This window comes from Ptiloglossa arizonensis, chromosome 5, assembly GCF_051014685.1.
Source record: "Ptiloglossa arizonensis isolate GNS036 chromosome 5, iyPtiAriz1_principal, whole genome shotgun sequence".
NCBI lineage: Eukaryota > Metazoa > Arthropoda > Insecta > Hymenoptera > Colletidae > Ptiloglossa > Ptiloglossa arizonensis.
This window is the reverse complement of record NC_135052.1, coordinates 3354252-3378824: the sequence shown is the minus strand read 5'-3', so window position 1 is coordinate 3378824 and position 24573 is coordinate 3354252. Positions and strand designations below refer to the sequence as shown.

Below are 24573 nucleotides of genomic sequence, written 5' to 3'. Positions count from 1 at the left end.
AATGGGGGTGATACGGTAATTCGGCTTCTAGATTATTGATAGGAGAGTGTGGCTCTACAAGGATCGTTCACTGATTATTGAAAAAATCGTGTGTCGGATAATGTGATAGGTTGTTCAATAAGTTTTGTCGTTCTATAAACTTATCGAACAGTACTGTTCAATGTAGTACTGTCAATCTAGTACTGTTCAATGTACTACAATGTACAATGTAGTACTGTTTGATGTAGTACTGTTCAATGTAGTACTGATCAATGTAGTACTGATCAATGTAGTACTGTTCAATGTAGTACTGTCAATCTAGTACTGTTCAATGTAGTACTATCAATCTAGTACCGTTCAATGTACTACAATGTACAATGTAGTACTGTTCAATGTAGTACTGTTTGATGTAGTACTATTCAATGTAGTACTGATCAATGTAGTACTGATCAATGTAGTACTATTCAATGTAGTACTGATCAATGTAGTACTGATCAATGTAGTACTGTTCAATGTAGTACTGTTCAATGTAGTACTGATCAATGTAGTACTGATCAATGTAATACTGTTCAATGTAGTACTGTTCAATGTAGTACCGTTCGATAAGTCTTGTCGAACGAGATCGAACAGCCTAGTGATCGACGTTTGCATCGCGACAGAACGATTCTCGATCGTTTCTTCGTGTTGTTTCGGGATTAAACGAACGGAACGTTCGATCCCGTTGATTATTCCGCTCGTTTCCAGAACGATTATTTACACTCGTGTAATCGTAATTGTCCCGCAATTAGGATATCGCGTTTGTAATTGTACTCGGTGGCCATTATATTTGGAAATTTCCATTGTAATTGCTGCCAGCGGCAATTACATCTGGGAATTACAATCGCGATTGTGATCGCTAACGATTACATTCGGCGATTGTAATTTTAGTCGTAGTTAGCGTCAGGTTACATACTGCGGCAAAATGCGCCGGCAACGCTAGCGATTACTTTAATCGTATCACGTCTTACGACTAAAAGAGAACGAGAGCAGACATGGTAAGCCGGGTCGCGTTCGAATCGAACCTACGAGGAAATGCTTAACACGCGTCAAGCGTTTTGATTTTACTCGTGCACGGTTGTCCTTCGATCTCCGAAAACGGCTGGGAATTTTTTCCCGAATTTCTTTAAAGCTTCAAACTCGAGGAAAATACGAAAAACGAAAACTTTTTCGTCTCTTTAACCAACGAAGAGAGATTTATCGTTCATTGGTGTTCGAAATATCGGTTTTTCGATCGATACATTTTTCAAAGGGGTTTTCCAAATGTCCCTCCGGAGTATCAGAGCGGAATTTCTGAAATTTTCGTATACTCGGAAACACCGTTTGTGCTCACATTATTACATACTCGACTCAGCGTACAAAGGGTAACTACCACATATATCGGTTGTTCCGGTACTTGGTGAGTGTACGATAAAGTTTAAAGGTCTATTCATTGCAACGATGTTCTTCTTGCCTTTATCGCGTATGTATAAAATAAGTGGCCGTACAAGGATCACGTCAACGTCCACGATACTCTTCGTCCAGGTAAGTAGGAAAATTAACGCTGAAAATCGAATTTTACATTTTCCAGTGACCCGTTACCTCGTTTACCCTGTTCGGAACAATACCAAACCCCTTGTAAATTAACGGTAAACTTGAATCGCTCGATTCGGCTAATTAGGGACGGCTCGATCGATGTTGCCGGTTGAACCGGAACTCGGAACGCAACGTGCGTAGTGGTCTTTATCTCGTGGAATATTTAAGATAATTAGCCCGTAATTTGTTAACAACGAGCCGGAACCTGAATAAACAACATCTGTACGGTATCTCGATGGTTCGCGGTCCCGAAACGAGAATACCCTCTTGACCGCGATAATTGTCCGATATAATAACGATACGTCGTCGTCGGCTCGTGAAGCATTCTCACGGAATTCTACGGTAAACGAGAACCACCTACGTCTCGGTAAAGAACTCGGAAATAATTTCATTCGCGATTAAGGTGAGGTGGTGTACCGTTCCGTTGAAGTTTGACCCATTTTCGAATCACCTCGTACATCACGCACTGACGTCGGCTTCGCGGTCAACGAAAATCGCGGCAACTTTTATAATCAGTATCCGAGAACGAAGCTGCTTCCCAGGTACGAGTTTCCGGCCCGTGACGAAATTCCGTGGTTCCGCTCGATCGAACGTAACTGCACTCGGTCCTTTCTCGCGCACACGACGATAATAACGACGCAGAAATTTCACTGTACCGCGAATACGGAATGTACATTGTTACTCCTGCAAAACGGGAATTCGAAGCAAACGATAGCAAATTTCTCATGGGTTTTGGCTAGACGTCCTCTCCAATAAGTGCGGTTTCGGTTATAGGTAGATCCCGTTCGGGGACGATGATATTTTAGGATATTCGTTTCATCGTTGCTCGAGGATCCCGTAATCCTTGATGAAATATTAAATTCCATAGCGGTGACCGTTACGGAGGGTTTTAATTAGACGAGAACTAGAAAAAGAAAAATAGTAGAGAGAAAAAAGGAAACGGGGGAATTTTTGCGTTACATTTCCGCGACACGTTCCGCAACGCGACATTGTTAATTAAACGAATCGGCCGGCGCAACGTGTGGGAACAATATCGAATACCGAGGGTCTTTTAAGTTCTGCGCAGGGACAATCCATCGCGCGACGTATATATTCGTTATCCTCTTAATTAACATACGTCATAGCGCGTAATAAACGCGCTTTGTCCATTGCCAACAGCGCGGCAATATTGCCGTAAACCGAATTCATTTTTTCCTCGTAAATTGTCCACCGGTGACTGCGACTCGTATACATCTGCATGTAGATCGAATCTCGTCATAGTTATCGTTCGCTCGGCCACAGTATCGGTCGGAATCAATTAATGTAAATCAAAAGCGGCGAACGAAAGCGCAATCGTTGCGGCTCGAAAAGAGATTGGCTGTACGGGGTGTGGCGCGAATCGCGATGCAATCGAAATACAGAGCTGGGCTGCGATTCGTCCCGTACGAATAAATCGAGGAGTACGAACTTCTCTTTTTTTCAAATTTCCCGCCAAACGAGCGAGATCGTTCACAGGTGTTTCGAAGTTCGATTTTCACGGGAATCGAACGACTTTGCTGCGAAAGAATGTACATTCGTGGAAAATGGATCACCTATTCCTCACTTTAGAACCCTCGTAGTCGTTATAGTTTGACTCCTGGTCACTATTGACACAATAGTGTCAATATTTGTAGGGATTTCGTTCGATTACTTAATACACGAAAGAATACGGGAATCCAGTTTCTTGTATGTTTATTTTCTTTGTATTTCTATCTATTTATTTGTATATTTAGCGAAAGTTTACTTTAGTTACTTTTCCCTAAATCGAATTGTTTTTCCTAGTTTTTTAACCAACTGCTGTATTTCAGCATTGAAAGGAAATACAGATCGCTGGAGCTTGAGAGACTGTTTTTCCTGGGTTTTGGTACAAATCGGAAAATTTATAAAAATTGCGAAACGAATAATTTTTAACCGAATAATAATTTCCGTTTGACCTTAATTTTCGAAATTGATGTAAACATTTATCGAGCTAAAAACCGACAGTCTGTGATGGATTCCGGGCAGAAATGAAATAATTATAATCGTAAAATTGAGTACCTCGTGAACCGTTGTTAAAAAACGCATTAGATTAACTCTAAATTGTGAATAAAATACAAATAAGTGTTCGTACTCCAAAAGTATTCGTATAGCTTCTTTGAATATTTTAAATAAAAGTTTTAATCGCGTTACACGTAATTAGTTTCAATTTGTTCTATTACATTACATCACTTACGTATTTATTTATTCATACATTATCTCAAATATTTTACATATTTATGTTCCATTAATGCCTTTAAACTCAAAATGTTAATTCAAAATAATTTGTTCCTCGTCAAACGAATTTTATAAAATCGATAATCACTTTGACTCTCTATTATTGTACGCGTAATGAAAAATTAAAGAAATTTTATACCGCGTTAATAACAGTGTTCCACTTAGATCCGAATCAACGTTTTAAGTTTCACCACTCGCTTTGCACCGGTCTCACTTGTCACGACACATCTCACTTTATATCTTTATCAACACTGTTATTAGTAATAGGTTGTTCAATAAGTTTTGTCGTTCGATGAAACTTACTTATCTCGACATTCATTTCTTCGTCAACACTGTTATTAGTAATAGATTGTTCAATAAGTTTTGTCGTTCGATAAAACATATCTCGACATTCATTTCTTCGTCGACGCTATTATTAGTAATAGATTGTTCAATAAGTTTTGTCGTTCGATGAAACTTATCTCGACATTCATTTCTTCGTCAACACTGTTATTAGTAATAGCTTCTTCAATAAGTTTTGTCGTTCGATAAAACATATCTCGACATTCATTTCTTCGTCAACATTGTTATTAGTAATAGATTGTTCAATAAGTTTTGTCGTTCGATAAAACATATCTCGACATTCATTTCTTCGTCAACACTGTTATTAGTAATAGATTGTTCAATAAGTTTTGTCGTTCGATAAAACATATCTCGACATTCATTTCTTCGTCGACGCTATTATTAGTAATAGATTGTTCGATAAGTTTTGTCGTTCGATAAAACTTATCGAGCAACCTAGTACTATACCGTTCGATAAGTTCTCTCGAACGACGAAACTTATCTAGCAATCTATAACTATACCGTTACGATAAATTTGATCGAACGATAAAACTCATTGAAGAACCCAGTACGTGCAAATACTACCCTCGATCGTAGTAACGCTACTTTGAAAAAGTGCGTGCGAGACGAGGCGTGCAGTTTCCACTCTGCTCGAATTCCTTCGAAATATCGAGTCTGTCGCGCACCGATACACGTGCACAAATTGTGCAACGAATTGCGCAACGAAACGCGCAACACCCTGTACAGGTTAGCGAAGTTCGTGTCCGATATCGCGCGACACGTAGGCAAGATTACACGGTGGGCAGCGTGCTCGATTGTGCGCACGGTTGAATTATGTTCGTGGGACCGCAAGTTGCCGGACGTCGGGACGATAGCGGTGCACGAAATGAAACGGCGATGTGTTTCATTTCGGTATAGCCGGGGGACCAATGCCAACGGAGTGATGTCAATCGAAGGTAACGGCCAGGGGTTAAACAACGATCGAAAAGGCCTCGCGTGAGGGTGAACGGTTTTCGAGCAGCCGGAAAGCAAACACGCGGGCTGTTTCGTAACATTTTCATCGGCCGATATCAACCCGCGCCACATAACTAATGCGAATCCGATGAAGATGTATCGGTAACTACGAACGAACCGAGTCCAACTGTTCCGCTCGAAGGACCGTCTCGGAAACTCCATTGAAATCGTTCCACCGCGCATGAAAAAGCTCGAAACGACGTATAAAGTGGAAAGATGAATACCGCACGAATTGTCTGAAGAGAATCTTCACCGAAGGGGTTGGAGTGCACGAGTACCCTTCCGTACCGGATATCGCGACATTAAAAAGTTAACCGAGCCGAATGAGTTCACTCGTCGTCTCCATTCGTCCGTATTATCCGCTATTTTTTCAACCCCTCGTTCGTTTCTTCGCCAAGATTTCTCTCTTTAACCGTGTCGGGCCTGTTGGTTTCAAACTAACTCGTGCTTCGTTTATCGCGTGAAGTGTATTTAGTAACGAGTGGACGTTGATGCGCTCTCTATTTGTCAGCTGCGTATCAACGCTAGAATTACCGATCGATTCCATTGTATCAAGGTGTTCATCGTATTTCTTCCAGGAAAATCGATGACCGAGGAAAAGTAGGAACTTATGAAATTGATTGTACACGTGGAATAGAAAAAAATTATAACGTCTTTTGGAAATATACTATGGAATTTGAAGTAATATTTCTTTGTAAAAGCAGTTACAACCGGTGAAAAAGACTGGTCGGTGAGTCTAGTGTCAATATTCGTAGAATTGATTCAACACGAATTATATTGCACCGAATGATTCGTTGCACGTATCGTGCAACGTTACTTTCGACGCGATTGGATTTGATATAATTTTTAACGTTAATTATTTTATTTCTATCGCGGCGTAACCGAACTCGTTAAGCATACGAATATTTACGAACGGTGGTGTGTATGCAGGTATATGTATTGCATTAATCATCGTAAATTCACGGGTGATTAATAACCGTAAACAAGTGGTTGTATTACATCTTTCAGATACACGAGAGGAAATTTGCATTGCTTTTGGGACGACCCGACAGTTTCAAACGGTAGCGAGGCTACGTAACGTGCGTACAATTAATACGGCGGAACGCGTGCGGAGGGATGATTTTGGGTCAACGCCAAAATTTTAAACTCGTTAAATACGCACCGTTCCGACAGACTTGAAACGCATTTATCTAGTTGTTCCGCGTGTTTCTCGTATCCAGCGTTTCCCTGGAAAATTCGAACGCGACGATCCAACGGCCCGATCGTTTTCATCCGCGATGCTTCTCTGTTCACGTGACAGAATATTCGCACCTCCCGCTCCCTCTTCCGTTGTAACAGTGGCGAAATAGATTTAACTACAGGAAATGGGAAGTATAAATCATTTATACGCGTATAATTCTTTTATGAAATAAAATACAGCGCGATGTTTGCCGCGCAACTGTCGCCGGAGTCATTTCCTTTCGTTTCCAGAGTTCCTCTGAAAAAAATGTCACCTGGAACATTTTTACGGGAAAATCGTTCCCGTCTCGAAAAGGGCGTTAACGAGACACACCGAGTTCACATTTCTCTGCTCGTCGTAAACGTGACCGTTTACGAAACTATAGAGAAATCCGGAGTAACTCGGCCACGGTGAAATTAATTTTCCAGAAGAAACGTATATAGCGAAAATATCAAATTTTAATTTCCATATTGTAAGCAACTGTTATACGCTGGGAGCGTGTTTATCTATTCGTAGAATTTTATCTGCAGTTGCAGCTGCAGCGAGAAGATATATAATATATGTATACATGCATATTGTAGCACGTATGAGCGCTCATATTTCCCGTGTAGTGCGGTAATATAGACACGTACACGGAGAATACAGAGAGCGTGGATGTAATAGTATTCCATTCTAAACATAAAATGAAATACATTGCGCTATCGTTATTTATTTAGTATCTCTCAATCTGTCTGCGTGCACATCTGCATAGATACACGTTCACTTATTGCGCTTTGCTATTGCATTTCAAACGAAATGATAAACGATCGTGAAACGCAACGTTCAACCTGAAGAATCGTAAAGTTGTTCGGTGCGAATTAAAGTACTTCCGTGTAAAATAATTCCAAATATATTATACATCGGAAAACCAGTCGTTAATTTGAAATAATTCCGAGAATGAAACGATGGAAACGAATCGTAACGGATAAAAACGCGTCGAACAATTAGTCGATTGTTCATCGGATTCCCGGGCTAAGAATAAAAAGACGCGTCCAACTATAGATTAAATTATACGTAGATTTTCTCTCCCGCGATTCTCGCATTCGTGTTACGTCAATAAGTAATAGTCGAGGAAAAGATTGGAATTCTTGGAACGCGCTAACGTTCCAATCTTCGTTATCGTTAACAGCGGAACAACAGCGATAGCGATACAAGGGGAAAAAATTTACTCAATAGGAAAACTACAGTATAGAAGCGTATTTTTACGAATGACCGGGGCTTCCAGTCCCCTCCACGATCGGCGGAGCGTAGGATTGGCGGAGGTTCGAGCCCTGAAAAACAAAAAAAACTCGCGATCCGATAAACTTTCCGCTACGTTCATTTACGTAAGAGCGAGGAACTTCGAACTCGCACGAGTGTACCGTTTAAAATCAAACGCGCACGACGATCGAGTTCCGAGGAACTTTAACTTCGGACCGTCTGGCCGGCGAAAGTTCGCACCACGTATCCACGAGCCGAAACAAAGATGAAAAAAAAAAAAAAGAAAAAGAAAAGGAAAAAGAGAAAAAAGATTCTTCCCACAACCTTAAACCCACGGCCCCCTTTTACGCTCGAAACTTCGTTCCTTCCCTTAGATCCAGCCTTATGCAATCAACCAGGAATCGAAAACTTACGGCCGAACACCGTGAAAGGCAGCACAATCTCAGAACCGTAAGTAACTTAGCTTTTCACAGTGGTTTCCGCAAAACCGCTACCACGATACACGCGAGATATCCCCCTCGCGTCGACTCGAGTTATCCCGTTTCGCAACTTGCGAGAAGAAGGTGCGAGTTCGACGAGTCAACAATTTCCACGTAGAATCTGAAATACCGAGCCCGGTAATTATGACTTCTTTGGGCGTACGGTTAACAATGCGGGGGATATTCAACGTCAAAGTTTCGACGGTTATCCGTTAACCCGTCCAATCTACGGTGGTCTGGGTTTTGTGTGAACGAACTACCGCTGGAGGATTTTTTATAACATTTCACTCGGACGTTCGCAAGATGAAACGTCACGGTACAAGGAGCAAACCTAACATTGTCCGAGATCAACAACTACAAGATTCGTGCACTCTTCGTCTAGATCTTGCACTACGATTGGTACCTTGAACCAAATCAATCCACATTTTATTGCAACGTTCGCGAGACGAGTGTAACATTACAGTTACAGCTATAATATTTCATGTTCGGTGTAAATAGAAACAGCGATCGAAAATTATCCGAGATCGACAGCTGTCAATTTGACCCCGTAGTAGTTCGTTTCGATCCAGCTCGTGCAGCACGAGTGTGATTCGTAGTTCAGGCAAAAAGGGTTAAAGTACAAGTACAGTTTCCAAGTAAGTGTACAGCACGGATGATAAGTCCGTTTATCTCGCTCGTACTCTTTCGATCGTAGATTCCAATGTCGTTGGTTGTTCTTTTTTTCAACGATGTATGTTCTTTTCGCCGTATATCGAGCTAGTGACACCGCTGAAACGTCGCTGATCGGTCAGTTGCACATTCAGTTACGTTCTCTGTTGGACATCGACCTTAAGAGCTTCTCGTCAACGGACTTACCCGTTTATCCCGCTCGTACTCTTTCGATCATAGATTCCAATGTCGTTGGTTGTTCTTTTTTTCAACGATGTATGTTCTTTTCGCGGTATATCGAGCTAGTGACACCGCTGGAACGTCGCTGATCGGTCAGTTGCACATTCAGTTACGTTCTCTGTTGGACATCGACCTTAAGAGCTTCTCGTCAACGGACTTACCCGTTTATCCCGTTCGTACTCTTTCGATCGTAGATTCCAATGTCGTTGGTTGTTCTTTTTTTCAACGATATATGTTCTTTTCGCGATATATCGAGCTAGTGACACCGCTGGAACATCGCTGATCGGTCAGTTGCACATTCAGTTGCGTTCTCTGTTGGACATCGACTTTAAGAGCTTCTCGTCGACGGACGACACATTTTCGACGTCGCAGCTGTCGATTAGAGACAACGGAACACAATGGTTGTCGATTCTCGATATTCACGCTTGATCGGTTTCGTACACCGGTTATCCGTTCCGAATATCATCCGACAACGAGGCGTCGCGTACGCTGGTTGGCGCGTTTCCCGCGGAGAAGCGTGCCGGCGCGTGTCGTGGAGAGGAAGAATATTCCAGGGTTCGACGGCGTGGTTAAGTCTTTATTAAAAAGCTTCCGTTCCGAGGAGCATTCGCGCTGCCGGGAGCAAACACGATAGCATCACGGCCGTGTATAATTTTCCCGGATACATTTACAGGAAGACGTTTATTCGAAAGTATCCGCTTCCAGCGAGATTAGTTCGTCCTCGGCGTGTATCCGGCTCTAAAGGCAGAAATAAAGTCGATGGCCGCGATAAAGTCGACCTAAAAGCGAACTTCCCTCTTAAATTTCACCGACGGTACCGTCATACGGCGCAAAGTGTTGATAATGATTGCCAATACCGCGCAACCTGCCGACCGCCCGTCGACGGGATCGAATTTTCTCCCTTGTATTTTTCCAACGTTGAAAATCCAATTTATGCCCTCCCGTTCTCGGAGTGAAATTATTTTTGTATAAGGTCGAATACAAGCATTAACGGGTTCAATATTGATCCCGGTTACTCCATTTTTGTTTCGTGCCACGGTCCGCGCCCGTTCTATTAAAAAGCGCACGCTCTCGCGGCGAGCAGAAATACCACTGTCTTCATCGTACGTATAATCCGCCGGGTGCATTCATGGGAGGGCATTTATTTAAGATGAAACTCCCGACCGCACCAAGTCTCGCTTTGGGAGGAGCCTTTTTTCACAAACTGAAACTGCACCTTGTCTCGAGAAAACGTAGGTGAGTGTACACGCGCGCGCGCGAGTTCTCCCAACGTTCGTATAAATTTTCAAAACGAAACACAACTGTGTTCGTGCTCCGCAAATAAAACGAAAAGTAATAAACATCTTGATTTACTATTTAAATAGCTTCTCCGGGGGCTTTGTTCTTCAAAGGTCGGTGTATGCACACTAAGTAAGTAAGTAAGTAAATAAATAAATAAATAAATAAATAAATAAATAAATAAATAAATAAATGAATGGATAAATAATAATATTTTCTTCCTTGCATTTTTCCAACGCTAAAAATACGATGCGTTGGAGGGTGGATCGTTGAAATGAAAATATCTTCGTTGCGAGTAGATGTACGAAAATACAGTCCAGAATAAACTCAGTTTGGAATTTCAAGAAAATAACTTCGAGAGTAGTCTTTTATCACCGTGTTTACCACTTTGAACGATTTAACTTCGTTTCGTATAGTTTTTTCACGTTTGTACGAAAATGCGTTTTCACATTTTTGGAACAGGACCGACGATGATTGTAATTGCGTAAAGGAGTGGAGAATACGTGATTGTTTGAAAGAATATCTCGATATTGAAACGACGTTGCGAGAAATTGGAAATCATTTTTGCCTTTATTATAAATAGATCTTAAACAGGTAACGATGAACGAAAGGCGTATTACGCTTCGTCGAACCTTTCTTACCCTCGGGAATTGCTTCGTGCGACGCTTCTTTGGTAACATCCTGTATATAGGCGAGAGTAATTCGGTGATGGAACACCGCACACTGAACCAGTCTATACAAGAACGTCTGAAACTTCACCGGGGCATTTTCCAATTAATTTTCAATGATATTTTGCGCAGAGCCTCAAAGGGCAAATTTCCAAGCTCGCGAAACTTGAACTTCGAGCGAAATATTTTTGGAATTTGGACCGCATCTTGACCCGAAATACTACCGTGTACTTACTTACGGTGAGTCCTCGAGTTTACGCGAATCCATAGGTGCCCAGTTTTGGCCCACTCGAGTTCTTATATCTGCATACCTTCTACGCGCCTATGTGTTTAAATAGTAAATAAAGTTTTCGTTTTTCAATCTTTCCTTTTCACAGACTACGAGTACACGTGGATCCACTTAACTATAATTAATTTTTAAATCCGAGATCGTGTACCAAATATACGCTAAAGAGAAGAAAGATCAGTCTTTTCGTTGACCTGGAACGATATGTGTTCATACTTTGATTAAACGGAAACGAAATTTCAAAAAACGTTCGTTTTCGCGAGAAAACGATCGTTGAAAAAAAACCAAGTTCCGATATTCAGCGTAAATTTCGAAAGTTCCACGAGTCCTGGACAAAGCAACGCGTACGTCGACTTAATTCCAACTCGACCTGCAGCGACACAGTTATTTCGCACGCTCGCTAATCGGTTCAGTAGTTTTCGAGATAATTGTGCGGCTCGTTTGAAAAACATCGTCCTGAGAAAAAGGCGTTTAAAGCTTTCCGAGCGGTTACAGAGTGGATAACGACCGGTATATGGCACTTACCCTTAATCTGCTATAATCAGTCCGCGAACACTCGCCACGCTGGAACGAATGTCTTTTCGACACATTTTTCGAACAAAGGTTGCATCGACGGCAAAGAGAACGTGAAATGGTCGAGAACGAATGTCTCTGGATAAATTCGAGATCCATGAAATTTTCTCCAACCGCTGCAACGTCACGAATTTTCGAACGAATAGATTAGGGAACATTCTCGCGATCCCTCGATCGGGTGTAATAATTCAAAAGCTCTAAACCAGAATACCACCGTAAGTACACCACATTTCATCCGGTACTCGTTCACAAGTAGAATACGATGCGAGTATACCGAAACTTTTGATCGATACCACCGCACGTATGTACGGGAGCACGTAGCAGACGCATAAATATTTTTCTTAAAATGCATTTCGCGTCCAGGAGACCGCGGGAATATCGTGTATGCATACGTATTTCTCAGCGGATCATCCGACTGTTTCGTCAAAGTCGTTACACCTCGCGTTGAATGGGATATATAATCCTCCAACGGCACGGAGTAGCTCGTGTTGTATGCATAACACCGCGAACTTGTCAGACGGACCCGTTGACACCAATTTTTGTTCTCGACGAGATCCAATTAATCCGGAACAAATTTCTCCCGCGCGTAAAGGTATTTCTCTATGGGGATCGACACGCGTGCACGCGTACGTTTCCACGGCTCGCGTTATTACTTTTAAAGCCGCGCGTTCACGGCGCATTTTAATTTCTCCGTTCAACGGAGAATTCCATTCTCCTTCGACGGAGTTCTTCATCCCGTATACATTGCGCGAGTCCTTCTCCCATTCGTAATCTCGATTCGATCGTCGATTTCTAAAGAGTCGAGCCGCTCGCGAACGATAAAACGTTAAAAGAGATTATCGCGAAAAGAAAAAAGAGAAAAAAATGGGGGCGAGCGGTTCCACTCGAGTCTACTGGAAATAATCCATTCGGAAACGTACGAGATAGTTTCACACGTGAACGTCAAAGGCCAATAAAGATAACGAGATGTAAAAGCGTGATTAAAAACGAGGGGATTTCGAAACGAATTTTTTTAAAGTCCGAAAAGAAAACGACGTATCGGTTTGCCCGGCAACCTAACGTAATAAAATTCAAACGAGCGCTCACCGGGTCCTTTGTACTTTGAAATATTCATCAGCGACACGTTCAATGTATAGAGGCTTTTAAATAATGTTTTACCGCAATTACGTTACCCCTCGTGCACGTCAGCGTGCAATTAGATACGTTTGCGCTAAAATTTTACCCACCGTGTCCAACGAATGCACTGTATACACGCAGTCGTGCAAATTTACATGTTTCATACACCTGCAGCGTTTTCGCTGACGGCCGTATTTTCCAATTATTCTCTTCGTTCCTTTCCGTTTCTTTTCTCGTTTGTTTGTAATAACGAAAGGTACACCTGATTTTTAAAAATATATGCTTCGGTTCAGGGGAAACACGACGTGTGTACATTCAGAGTTTCGAGTCATTTGCACGTTACACGCTCCACATTCTTCTCCAACACCAACTTCTCTTTATACCTGAAACAGGGCCGTGAACAAATTTTTCTAAAACGCCGATCGATGACCGACTCCCTTAAGGGGCGGTCTGCTACTTTGAACCGAAAATTGAGAATTCTTTACAATTGTTTTTCCTCCGAGAAAACGTAATTGAATCAGGATGAAAACGAGTAGACGTACCGGGTTGTTCGATAAGTTTCGTCGTTTTTTCCATTGTAAAAGAATACTACGACACTTCAAGTTTGAATAATTGTAAATATACGAACGAGTCGACATATCTACATGAAATTTCGCGCATGTTCAACAAACCGTCTTTCGAAAAATGAAACGACGAACCTAATACCGCCATTTCTTATCGAACGACGAAACTTATCGAGCAACTTATTATACTCTCTATTTCTCTCGATTCGAATCGCGACGGAAAATAAAATACGGATGGTGTTCACGGTACATCCGTCGAGTGAAAAATCGCGAAGATAAAATTTGAAAAATCACGAAAGTGGCGTCACATCGATCGGAAATGTTTCATTTTTCGGTTTCGCTTCTTTGTCTCCGATCGATTAAAAATGAACGTGTTCGACATTTTCGGCCGGTGGTAAGTCAATCTTTGAACGATCGAACCGATATTTTATCCGCAACGTATCGTATCTTAAAATTTTTACGCAGAATGTCGAATTACGTAGCGTTCGATTCAAAGTTCAATACCATCCTCGAGCTTTACGAATTTCGCTAATTTCGTGTCGAAGTAACGCTCGTAAGATTTGTATCTCGAAGAAAATGTGGTTTCGTTCGAAATTAGCAAACTCGGTTCCAAAGTGAACGACGCGGTCCAAGGAGCATCCAAAATGAATTTGTTCTGGCTGGTGGTGGTTATGGACCGCCTCGTTTGTCGTGTATAACAATCAGGAGCTTATCACGGTTCGTCAGTAAAAGGCTGACGAGGCGTGGGTCAATCCCAGTCTGGTCGATAAGGTCATCGAGCCAGCAGAGCGGAGTCATTTGCCGACAGTGGCCAGATATGCCGTAACGTTAACCCTCGGTGACGAGCAGTCGGGGCTTAGCGATCGCATTAGGGACGCGAATTTCTTCCGGAAATTCACGTAAACTGCGGAGAAAACACGTCTCGAGTCGAGGACCGGGAAATATAGAACGAATTGGCCACGCTCGGCATAGAACCGGTCCAATTTCTGACGACCCTGATTAAAACTTTCGGGCAACTCGAACAAACGGTACCCCCCTGATCGAACGCGTTTCCTTTTTCTTCGATCATTACCACGAACGTGGAAACGCGGTATGGCGTGATTTGCATAACATCGACGAAGAAAATGATTTCTCGTTCGAGCGTAGAATTCGTTCGCGGTGGGATCGTCTACCGAGAATGGGAACAAAATTTTTTCGAAAAATCGCGCGAAACTCCACGAATTCAACGATTCCGATGAATTTTCAATATCCGGTTCTTCGAACGTGCTCGTCCGTCCTATTTACCGTATCGTCGATTCGAATGTCGTTAATTGGGAAAGCGTTCTGTGTTCCATTTGGCTGTAGCGGAACCGTGCAGCAAACCGCAAGCTCCAAACTATTTTATTCTACGCTCTATTATTCGTTGATTTGAATAGCGTCAATTGGAACATTGTCCCGCCTACAAGCCGGTTGTAGGCTAACCATGGAGCATACCGCAATCTCTCGATATATGTATAAACAGTTAACTAAAATGCAATTTCTCATTTAATGGTGAAATTGTGACGAATTGAAAAGGAATTGAACGTTGCGTGGAACAAAGTACCGATAGAATATCGTGAAATGGGGATTTTATAAAAGTGGGTGAATACTTTTCAGGTTTACAGTATTCGCTAAACCGAAGAGGAAATGCTTAGTCAGCACAGATCACCGAATCAATCGTTTCGGAGTGAACGGCGGTTTTCTGTTTCAACCGCGTAAATCATCTGTCTATATTTATTTATTGTTTACGGTAGAGAAGCGAGTGATTAGTCGCGTGTACACAGGATCATTTAATCGTTGTGTAATTGTGTTACGTCGTTAGGAAAATCATTCTACGAGTCGTTTTTTCGTTTCAGTATCGTTCGAAATTGTCGCACCGTAACCCGTAGATAATTTACATTATCGAAATGGAAAGTTATCGTTCACGGCGAAAGGATTGATCCACGGACCAATACTGTGTAAACTTTTTATTCGGTTTAACGAGTGTTTGCAGTAACGAGCCTACAAAGTTTGAAACCGTCGTTCGAAAATATTCTGCACGGCACCGTTAGTTCACACGAGGGTTATAAAAAAATGATTTCAAGATTTTTAAAGACGTACATATGTATACAGCTCAACCAAATAACCGTGACGAATTTAATTTTACGAGCACTGAAAACACTCTTTTTAACTCTTTTTTAAATACTCTGTACGAACACGCGTATCGACCGTATTAATAAATTACAAAGAAGTACACGTACACGTGCAAAAATAGGTGACCAGACCAAAAGAATATATGTTGGTGCATGTGGTTGGTGATTGATTGAATATATATTATACTACTACATAGTGTTATTATTGCAGTTGTAGTATTATTAGTATTAGACGTGGTATTGGTAATAGGTTTCTCTTTTCACTAAAGATAAATCGACTATGTATATTACTGAGCTAATCGTCTTGGTGCCTTCGACAGGCGTCTTTACCGTCTTTGTCGTCTACGTTTTTACAAGTCTTTCATCTTAGTGCGTCTTACCAACTCTCCTCTCTTACTAGGTTTTTCTCATACTCTTACTCGTACTGTCACTACGTCTTTCTTAGTCTCTTCTCGTGCCCATACTGTCCTCACGTCTTTACCAGTCTCTTCTCGTGCCCATACTGTTCCCAAACACGCTCCTTTCGCACCCTGTATCCTTAAACGCATTCATTCTCTTTCATTCTAATCCTCAATCTATCTCGTTTCAGAACCACACGTATTTCCTTTCGTTCTCGCGCATTCCCACGCTCGATCGTTCCGCACGACCCCCTGTAAAGGGTCGCTCGTGCCCTTTAAGAAACCTGGCGACAGATCGGCATCAAGTGTTTACTCTAACGCAGGCTTAGACTCTATCTTCTAGGCTTGCACTCGAAACAGGCGCAAGTGGGCACGGAAAATTCCGATACCATAAATATTGTACTCTTTGCGATAATAAAATAAATGTTACGTAAAAGTCTGCAAATATTTTCCTCTTCGAGTTACAAACATTGAAATCTGTACATTGGTAGTACTATTCCAGCATCCGGATAAAGCATCTAGGATGTTAACGAATTCTAACGTTAAAATGTTCCACGATCGTCCCTCGACGACCAATAATGTCGAGAACCTCCTCGCTCGAAGAACCTAATTCGAGTACCAATTTCTAACACGTGACAACAAAAAAGTATCAGGTCGTTCGATAAATTTCGTCGTTTTTTCCACTGTAGAAAACATACCACGACACTTCGACTTTGAACAATTGTAAATATACGAACGAGTCGACGGATCTGCACGAAATTTCGCTCGTGTTCGTCAAACGGTAGTATCATCTTTAGAAAAATAAAACAACGAACCTAATAGCTCCGTTTCCTATCGAACGACAAAACTTATCGAGCAACCAGTCATAATCGAGGAAGAGAACATTTCTGGACGCGTGTTATCGTTGCAACGAGTAGTTCGTGTCCCGAAAGATTGACCGACTGTTTCAAGAACACACGACGTACTCGATGAATTTTCGTATAGAACTCGATACACAGAGCCAGGTACGAAGTTTTGTCGTACAGTTTCAACTCTGGTATTGCACGAGGAATGTCCTCGTTTCCGGTTCTGCCACGAATCACACCCCACTTTACCATGTACTGGAAGAAGGGGACCGAGTATATTTAGAGAGGCGAATAAATGGATGCGAAGTGAATGACGATCCGAGCGAAGATAAAGTTTGAATAGCCTTTACCAGAATTGTCGCCTAAGTACATTAAAACTTCGGGTAGTCACCAACTGGGATTACGATGGAATGTCTCCTACACTGTCTGGGTTTTCATGCCTGGAAGTTCTAATCCGTTAGATTTATTCGACGATTCCCCAATCGATCTCGTTTCAGTTCCCGCGTCGTTCGTGTGTTTCTTCTTTCGCTGGTAACACCGAAGCTCGGAACAAGAAACGAAAAACAAACCACGTACAAACGACGTCGCCTCGAATTACAGGTGGCACGGTGACAAATCGACGAACGTTATCGCGATAACGGACAAATAAGCATTACCGGAACTTTCATTGAACGTTATCGAACGTTCGAACAGTTCTCAAGTGGGATCCACGAGGTGGGTCGGGTTCTTCGTGGTTCTCGTTCGATATCGTTCTGATTTATCATCGTTACGCGAATCATTTCACCTGGACGTTTTCTTTAACTCGGTCGTGGCCTCCTTGCATATCAACTAGGAGGTAAAATGATCAGTGGTACGAGCTCCGTCTCGAATTGCCGATGAAAACGCGTAAAATCGCGAGTGCACGGGAGACGGGTAGTCGGTTCGCATTACCGGAAAGTATCCTCTCGGTCCTATCGGGACTCGGTCGGGTCGTGCACGTTCCTACCCGGAATTACAAGCGTGCATCCTTCGTGGCTTCGTGGTCTCGAACGCTGATATCTGCTTCGCCATCACGACTCGATCGTTTCAACCAGATTCCCCGTCTATAGCTCGAAACTGCAAAACGTTCCTCCGCGTGTCTCGTCTCGAGAACTTTGGACAATGTATCGGTCGTGCGTTCGATTTTCAAGAATCGAAAAACAAAGGGAAAAGAAACCACGAGCTACCTTGAAAACTCTGCAAAGAAAATCACATCGAGAAACAAATTCCCTCCCGGCGCTACGAAGCAGTTCAAGTTAGGTAATCGCGTATTTTTGTCGCAATTATTGAAAATAATCACGATACCGTTATAATCGAACAAATTCTCGATTACCCGAACCCGTGGACCGAATTCTACGGCTTAGCCCTCGTTACTCATCGATGGGACACGTTGATCGCTTTAACCGTAATTTGTTCGACCTCGAACGTAAAGTTCGGTTCGCATTCAGATTCATAAATTCACGAGAAACGTAGGGTGGACGATGTACGCGGTAGCGCGAATTTAACACTATCCCGTTGTTAAATCTCGTACAAAGTTCGCAACGCGGAGAATATCGTTGCGGATGCTGATAGAATCGGACTGTGGTCCGCGACTAACCTCGTACAAAGTAATCGTTATCGAGGACACGAATCAGAAACGGTGGAACGGATATTGCGTCGTCGAGGTGGTAGGAATAGATTAGGGTCATCTTTCTGGAATAACGACGTCGGTACGTTCATTGTACACGATATTAACGATTCAAATTTAACACGCCCCAGCGCCAGGTTGACGACCACGGGCCAACGTCTACTCGGCTACCGAGGAGTTCTTCGAATCGGGTCAACAGGAAATGGTTCCTTAAAAAAAAGAACGACGAAACAAAGTTTCTTCGGGCCTTCGAGGCGCGACCTTTTGCACTTCCATGTTGAACTTTGGTCGACATCGTGTTTCGTTCCAGCAGCTTCTGCGTCGAGATCTACCTATAACAAGGAGAATACCAAAAGTGGAAACCTGCTTTTTTAACGAGTTGTATCTCAAATCGGTTGCAAACAACTCTGTAAGGAACACCTCTCGCTCGTGAACAGACGTACCCACAGTCGGGAGGTAAAAATGTTCAAACCTTCGAGTATTATCGTTCGCCGGTGTAATAATGGGAGAAGATTCTTTTTGCAATTGTTCGATTTTATGTGAAAATTCTAAAGGAGCGAATCGTTAATATTCGAGTATACGATCGCTGGTTTTTTCAACATTGCGGAACAACGACTCGGAACAATTTAGCTGCCAGATCTCGGATAAAAGGAACAGAAATTCTCTGCATCATTTTTTCTAGATATGAATATTTATACTCGAGAATGCGATTCTTCTTTCGTGTGACGCCATCTTGCCACATCCATGCATTCAATATCGTACGACGTCTAAAAAATGAATTGCATTTTCAGCCATAAATATTCATTTTATCTAAAACGATTCCAAGATTTTTTTGCGTTTTTCGGCAAAAGCTGCGGCCCGATATTAATATCTCGACGATGCAAGGTCTTGGAAATTTTAAATTCATTCGTTTCGAAAACGAGCGATCGCGCGCGAATTAAGAGCCGGTATTTCGCGAATAACTCGTCGAGACCTGCAATTCGTAGCACGACGCGTCAAAGACGCGCATTTCCATTTTTCGTACTCCTCTCGTAAGTGGAGTCTTGTACTGTTTGAATATAAAGGTGCATATTTTTGAAATTCATGCATATACCAACGTTTTTTTTTTGTTTTTTTTTCGAACTTCGTCGCGCGAAACGTTCGTTGAAAGGATACAAAACATGGCCGTTACGAAACTCGACGGGATGAAACACAAGTGTTCGAATCCCTATTAAAACGAGAGAACTTTGTCCGACTGGAGTACCTTTACCGAAAATGAACTCGACGCAGCGTGCAATATCAAAAATCGTGGACAATTGCAAACATCGCGACGAGAGAAAAGTTCTGTAAAATCGTCTACAACCGTAACGAACGATTAAATATAGTATTTCGAATTTTAAACTATCGAATCGTTTCGCAAAGACCCGACCGCGCTTATCGATCGTCGAAGATCACGCTCCGTTTGTCAATGTTTCAAAATAAACGACTCGACTGGTCGTAACGCGGGCAAAGTTGTTCGTCGTTTTGGTAATTTGTTAACGCAGAGAGTGACAAATGTAAGATCATCGCGATGTTCGAATATTAATGACGGTAGTTGTGTGTATCGCGTGTTCGTAAGTTTCATGGAATTTAGTTCGGAGCTGCTAGGTGCACAATGCGCGAAAAGTTAGCAAGCACGGAAGGATTAGCGGCGACGTCTCCCGATACTTCTAATGGAAAACACGAGCGTCGGAGAGACTGAAGCGTGCACGGCTTCGGGCGATAGCTTTGTGACGTTCTAAAATATGTTTACGCAACACCCGAGCTCCGAACGCATTTACCAAATGTATGTACGTATACACCGAGACGCGATTTTCCGACAGAGTCGCTCACCCAAGGTAGAAATTTCTACGCGACGAGAAGAGGGCACGGGTCGCACTTTGATTCGTTATCGAAGCACCCGATGAACCTCGTTTCACCGTGCACGCGGTAAACGTAATCGAGAACCGATTAAAATCGTCTTTAACGGATAGGTGGCTGTTACCAGTTTCAATGAAGGTTACGATTGCCACGAGCTAATATTCCCCTTAAATTCTCCACTCGTCGCGTTCGCTCGTTTCGCGGATAATTTTAAGAACAATAAACGGGCCGGATAAGAGACGCGCGCGTTTCCTTCCGAAATTGAATGAACGCGCGCAAGGTCTTTCCTCGATTAACGGACTCGTAATTCTCCGAGCAGTTCCGATGCGGCGTAATAATCAATTAGCGCCGATTGAACGAAGCGGTAATTTTAATGTGGCAAACAATGCCATTAGCATGCAGCTATTATCAGAGACCGGGACTCGAACTGTGTCACGGCGAAATTATTCTCCGGAGAGATACGAATGAAAGTGCTTATGCGCCATGAACCCATCGCGTTCCGTTGGTATTTTGCTTCGATAAAGAGGGCTCGCGGTATTATCGCGGAATGAAAACATCGTCTATTGTGTCGTGGAAAAGTGGTCAAGGAGCAATTCGTTACTCGTATCTTCGTATCGCGACCGTTTTACCGAAATTAAATCCGCGGAACACGACGAAAAAATATCGTCGAGAGTATGGTTTCTTTGTCGGTGTATTTTGCGTGGTTTTGAGCACCGAGGTACAAAGTTGCGAAAAAACTCGAGGGAATATTTGTTCCGGTTGCCATTCGACGTGATTCGTTTTTCGTAACGTAACCATAGGCCTGTACAATAGGTTGTTCAACGGTACAAATGGTACCGTTCGATAAGTTTTATTTTTAGTTCGATAAGTTCGAACGACAAAACTTATCGAACAACTACCGCGACCGTTTCATCGAAATTAAATTCGCGGAACGCGACGAAAAAATATCGTCGAGAGTATGGTTCCTTTGTCGGTGTATTTCGCGTGGTTTTGACCACCGAGGTACAAAGTTGCGAAAAAACTCGAGGGAATATTTGTTCCGGGTGGCATTGGGCGTGATTCGTTTTTCGTCGTTCTCGCGACCGCCATACGTCGTAACGTAACCACGAGTCTGTGTAATAGGTTATTCAATGGTACAAAAAGTACTGTTCGATGTAGTACTGTTCGATAAGTTTCATCGAACGACAAAACTTATCGAACAATTTGGTAATACGTTGCTCGATAAGTTCGATCGTTGGATAAGAAATTATTTTTCTAAATACGATACTGTCGTTCGACGTACGTGTGCGAAGTTTCGTGCAGATCCGTCGACTCGTATATTTACAGTCGTTCAAAGTTGAATGGTCGTAGTATTTTTTTTTTTCCCCCAATGGAAGAGACGACAAAACTTATCGAACAACTCAATATTCGTCGAAACGTTAACGCTCACGAAATTAATAGCCGCGTTATCGATTCCCGCGAGTTTACGAGTACGAAAAGGTAATATTTTCCGTGATACTTTTCGATTCAAAATATCGCATTTAAATCCGAACGCTCGCGTTACTATACGACCGTTGAGCGACGCGAATAATTGAAAACCACGTGCCAGTTTCGAAGTCGAGTGGAATTTATATGAAAATTTTATTCAACCGTAAATGAGATTAACATTGTGCGATATTCGTAACATATTTTATATATATATATATATATACACATATATATATATATATATATATATACACATATACGTATACGTATAGAAACACGTACGTTTATATGCGTATACGCGTATAACAGAGAGCGACAATATCATCGAACATCGCGTTAAATTATACGATCGTTCTAACTTATACACTTAAATCAAATCCCTCGTCAAGTATCGTACGCTCGAAGAAATATAACCGTTTCAATTTCCTATTACGACAGGTAGATCGGTCGACTTCTCGCGATCCATCTCGAATCGTTACAGGGATTTTCATTTAATCGGAGTACACCCGGAGGCACTCACACGCATATCGTAGAACTTCATCGTTCGCTCGTCGGTCGGTACATCGCTCGTACACGTAACACGATCGGTTTATTATTTGTAAAATTGGATTATCCACGTCGACGATGTGTACAATACGTGAAACAGCTGTCTACTATAGTGGATTAGTTCGAAACATGCGACAATACTAACACTGCGAGATATCGTGGTCCGGACGATCGTGTCCGTACTTTTCATCGGACAATAAAACGCAAACGTTCCATTAAAGGATCTACCGTATAATTTATCGATAACGAGTAACCGTCGTATAGAAAATATATAGCACAATAATAGTCGAATACAACGAACGATGGAAATCGAAGTGCATCGCGGCGCAACCGAGGATAACTGGATCTCTCTCCTGCACACATACGTATCACGGTACACACGTGAACGGCGAACTTGGTTCGTCGTTCGCGATACCCTAAAAGTTTAAACGTGCTCGCCAACGAAGTCGATACTTTACGCTTACGACGATTTTCCAAACCCCGATGAACGACGGTCCCTTCTACCACGTACACCTACACCTGAGCACGGATCATTTTGCGGACCTGGGATAGAACTAATTTGGGCATTACGAGCAAGGTCGTCTGTGCGGGGCAAGGCAATAGAAGATAATGTCGTTAGGCTGTGCTGCATTACGCCGGGATTATCGCGATTAATTACGCGCACCTGTACGTAGGCCGAGTACGGAATATTCCATTACTGTAACCGGCAAACTTTGCCCGATTCGATCCGTTATTAAACTCGTTAACCTTCGAACCGTTCCAAGTTGTCGCGAACGATTGGATCGTTACCAGGCTCTACGATACGATCCTTTTTCGCGAAGTAACGCGTTAAACCGTTACTCGGCGGAGCGACAGCGAAACGTTCGCGAATCCCTCGTCGCGGCTATTAACGTAACAAATTTCAACGCGGCGTTAACACCGCATCCGAATGAAGTTGTCGTTACGAGGGTGGAACATCGTGGAAAGTTTCGGGTCGGCAAAACGTGTCGGGATCGCGACAGGATTGTCGCCATTAATCGTGGCACTCGTCGCAGACAGATTACACAATTACGGTTCTATTATCGCGAAAGTACACATAGCTTACAGTCGCACACATATCACAACAGTTAATACAGCGGGCGTCCCGTGAAATGCCAGCTTGAGCAACGCAGAGATACCGAACGGTTCAAATTTATCGTCCGTCTGAACGCCACGAATAAAGATGAAATCTTTTCCGTTCCGCTCGACGGAATTTACATTGTTCGCGCGACGCGAGACGGTATCCGCGCGTTCGCGCGAGTTGCTTCGTTCCGAGTAGCTACTTGAGCATCCTTAACGATACGCTACGTCACCGTTTTCTTGCTATTTACAGAGATGTATAATCGTTCGAGCGTTCCTCGCGGAACGGTCTCGTTTGCGACGAGTTCGCGCGACTCGTCCACCCGTTATCGAAGGTCGTGATCTCTGGCCCTCCGCGGCGGAGAAAATAACGCGCGTCGCGAGAACGTCTCTCACCTTGCGTAGGATCGGTCCGACGAGACTCCGTGTTCGCGGTGGTGTCCGGTCACGGTCCGATCTGCTCGGTATCCTATCCTAGAATTTCGCAAAACGTACCACCGCACCACCCTCGCTCTCGATGGTTCTCGTTCGTGTTTCCTCGCGGCTCGATCCCCGAAACGATTCGTATCACAACCGTGTTAACCTTCTACGTGGTAACTCGTCTCGCGGTCCTACCGTCGCACGATGGTCAGTTGGCGGTGGTCGAGTGCAGAATCAGCTTCAACGTGGTGAACATCATCAATATCGCGGTGCACGCAACGACGGACGGCGACGAGGCGATGCTGTGCTGCATCGCGGCCGGTATATCTCCCTTGAACACGTGCACCAACACACGGCCCGGTTGCGCGTTACTGGCCTCGCAGGTGTAATTTCCGGAATGACGATCGGACGCGCGCGGCACCTCCAGCCAGCTCTCGCGTCCCGTCAGATCGGTGCTGACATTGACCCCCTGATCGACGTCGTAGTTGATCATCCGGAAGTTATGGTACCAGAATAGATAGGAGGGCGTCTCGGTCGATTTTTTCACGAGACAGTGAAGCTGCAGAGTGCTACCCGGCCTCACGAACTTCTCCGAGGGACCGGCTATCTCTGCCCTGGCCT

At 43.1% G+C, this 24573-nt stretch overlaps 2 protein-coding genes across 6 annotated transcripts in view; one reads left to right on the top strand and one right to left on the bottom strand.

Annotated features, from left to right (window-relative positions):
- The window catches only part of LOC143146908 (transmembrane reductase CYB561D2), a 27289-nt gene extending 10892 nt beyond the window's left edge, over positions 1-16397 (top strand). Inside the window, exon 4 of the mRNA XM_076311650.1 lies at positions 16245-16397. Coding sequence (XP_076167765.1) covers positions 16245-16382 — 138 coding nt within the window. The 3' untranslated portion in view covers positions 16383-16397. The remainder of the gene's footprint in view (positions 1-16244) is intronic.
- The window catches only part of LOC143146907 (lachesin), a 58733-nt gene continuing 49969 nt past the window's right edge, over positions 15810-24573 (bottom strand). For 2 of the 5 annotated variants that reach the window (XM_076311647.1, XM_076311648.1), the window contains one exon: positions 15810-24573. In XM_076311647.1, coding sequence (XP_076167762.1) covers positions 24161-24573 — 413 coding nt within the window. In that variant the 3' untranslated portion in view covers positions 15810-24160. The other 3 variants (XR_012992112.1, XR_012992113.1, XR_012992114.1) reach the window with 3 other exon arrangements.